The 2,819-nt window shown below is 43.4% G+C and overlaps 1 protein-coding gene across 1 annotated transcript in view; it reads left to right on the top strand.

Annotated features, from left to right (window-relative positions):
• The window catches only part of stub1 (STIP1 homology and U-Box containing protein 1), a 4,233-nt gene extending 2,057 nt beyond the window's left edge, over window positions 1–2,176 (top strand). Inside the window, exons 3-4 of the mRNA XM_008314173.2 lie at window positions 1,503–1,701; window positions 1,857–2,176. Coding sequence (XP_008312395.1) covers window positions 1,503–1,701; window positions 1,857–2,026 — 369 coding nt within the window. The 3' untranslated portion in view covers window positions 2,027–2,176. The remainder of the gene's footprint in view (window positions 1–1,502; window positions 1,702–1,856) is intronic.
• The last annotated feature ends 643 nt before the right edge of the window (window positions 2,177–2,819 follow it).

Below are 2,819 nucleotides of genomic sequence, written 5' to 3'. Positions count from 1 at the left end.
CTCGCTCCCCCTGCCGGTCCAAAACCTGGCCAGTGGCATCTTCCACTGGCACCTGTACAGGTGCCAGTGGAAGATGCCTCAAATTGTTCCTGCAAATTTCAGGCAGGGGCAATTGAGCCTACCTGCTAAGCAGGGCGAAGAAACATATTCTCTGAGCCAGTAGGAGGCACAGGAGTGTCCAACTGTAAACGTGCCAGCAAGGCCTTCCGTGTAGTCCTCACTGAACCGTCCACCGATGCGTTCAGAGGCAATATCACTGCCTGAGTTACGGGGCTCATCGTCCAGCATGTCACTTGGTTGTTGTTTAGATGGGGAGAAAGCCTGATTGAGGGTGTCTGAGGCAGCCACAGACATCACGACATCGCAGTCAGGTGTCTGAATATGTGGGCCAGAAGGTGACAAGGAGGCAGGCAGTCCAGGCTGCTCCTCATTGGGACTTGCCTGCGCCACTGCTTGATGCACGTTCCATGCCTGCCAGACATGCTTGTCTTATCGTAAGCGGCATCAGCGCACAGGCAGGACAAGGATCGGACATTGCCTCCTGCTGTATACTGAGGCACTCAGCGCAGCGGTCGTATGAATCCATTACTGTCAGCTTGACAGTTTGTGATAAACCAAACGAAAAACCTCCTGAAAACGTCCCTGAAAAACTTGGCAGAGATTCAGTGAAGTTAACAGGAGCAACTAACTCGAGTAAAGAATCTTACCTTTGTGACCAACAGCTCGTGCAGAGCAGAGTCCTACTGAGTCCTCTTTAGTGTTCACGAGCTGCACTGTTCTGGAGGAAATAGAACACAAATTGTCCTAACACTTGCAATGTTGCTATTTTGCAGTTGGGATTTTGAGTTACAGTCCAACTGTAATTATTGCCTGCATGATTTCCTATCCATTTTAAATAGGACATAAGTCTGGACTACAGACTTGAAGTAGTGACATTGTGGTATTTTGTTCCTAGTAAAATATCCAGAAGAAGTCATGTGAAGTTTGTACAATGTATGACAGTTGTTTTGACTATAAATGGGAGTTGAACTTATATTGTACACTTTTTCCCCAGTAGCAGTTTTCTCTACCGTTACAGTATATCTGCGGTTATCCTCTGCTCAGTGTTTTAGGATAGGCTGAGTTCTCCACTGATGTATACACAGGCAAATGTGGGAACACACATCCATAGTCAGACAGAACAAGACAGAGAGAACATGTTGTGTATACCCTAACTGCCTGAAAAGCAGGTGGCAATATTTGCTATTTTTGAAGCGCACCAGTGATTGTTTAGCTCTGCTACTAGTTGTAGCCAGAGGAAGATATGTAAATAAATGAACAAAAGTAAGTGGATCAATGTTGTTGTAGTTGTTACAGAGAAGAGAAGAGTCTTGTGAAGTTGTTCACAAGCACCTCCGCCCATTCCAAGCTGTAAACCTATGGAAAACAGTGCAGGAGTTAAAGCTTCAGTACAGTGGCATTAAAGTAGTAATGTGTATTGTCTGCTTTTTCCCCTGTCCCAGAACCGCAATCCATCAGTTGCAGTGTACTATACCAACAGAGCTCTCTGCCATGTGAAGCTGCAGCAGCATGACAAGGCTCTAGCAGACTGTAAACATGCACTAGAGCTGGACAGCCAGTCGGTTAAAGCTCACTTCTTCCTGGGCCAGTGTCACCTGGAGCTGGAGAACTATGATGAAGCTATTGGAAACCTGCAAAAAGGTTAGAAAGAAACAAGAAAACTTAGAAAAAATAGAACAATTCATGTAGTATTTGAAAGTTGTGTAAGGAGAGATATCAGTGGGTGTGTTGTGTTATTTTTGTGTATTTCAATAAGAATCAAAGCATTTATTTTAATGATGTTTTCTTTTTGACAGCATACAACTTGGCAAAAGAGCAGAGGCTGAATTTTGGGGATGATATTCCCAGTGCCTTGCGCATTGCTAAGAAGAAACGTTGGAACAGCATTGAGGAGAAACGCATCAACCAAGAAAATGAGCTTCACGCTTATCTAACCAAACTCATACTCGCTGAGAAAAAAAGGTGAGCAGAGTTGCAAGACCAGCATGATATTGTTATTATTTGTATGGTAATTCAACATGATGCATGGTAAAGAATGTCATGTAAGAACATGGAAACCTAGAAACAAAATGAAGTATTCAGATGTAGAACACGGGAGGGTTAAAAAAAGTAATATGAAAATTGGCTAGCTGAGTGAAGTGTCAGTGGGGTTTTTGACTTGAGGAGGAAATCAGTCTGAAGAAAAACCCTTGCTGTGTAGGTCCTGCTGGCTGGACGTCACGTAATTGAAAGTGTAAAAAATGTGTGAAGAATATGGGCAACAATGCTGTGAACCTGCTGCATACTGTATGTACAGTACCAGTGAGAAGTGTGGACACACTTTGTCATTAAATATTTTGTCCTTATTTTACAACTAGAGTAGAGTAGAGAGTAGAGTAGGGCTTTATTCATCCCCCTTGGGGGAAACATACTAGTACAGTAGCAAGTGGCAGTGCAGAAAAAGAGAGAAGAGGAGTTAACACAATAAATAGAGTAAAAAGAACTAAAAAGCAAAAAAGCACTCTAAAATTAAAGTAAAACTTTAGAAACATATACATAATGAACAAGAAAATATACATATTGAACAATAAAGTGGTAGTGAAGGGTGCAGGTAATCAGTGTAAAGAGTTAAACAGTCTTATGGCTGATGGGAGGAAGGACCTGCGGTAGCGCTCCTTCCTGCATTGTGGATGCCGGAGCCTGCCGCTGAAGGAGCTACGCAGGTCCTCCACAGTCTGGTGCAGCGGTTGGGTGGGATTGTTCGTGATGGAGGACAGTTT

The sequence above is a fragment of the Cynoglossus semilaevis genome, chromosome 8 (assembly GCF_000523025.1).
Source record: "Cynoglossus semilaevis isolate Cse_v1.0 chromosome 8, Cse_v1.0, whole genome shotgun sequence".
Classification (NCBI taxonomy): Eukaryota; Metazoa; Chordata; class Actinopteri; order Pleuronectiformes; family Cynoglossidae; genus Cynoglossus; species Cynoglossus semilaevis.
Note: the sequence above shows the minus strand (reverse complement) of the source record. Positions and strands in the feature narration are given on the sequence as shown.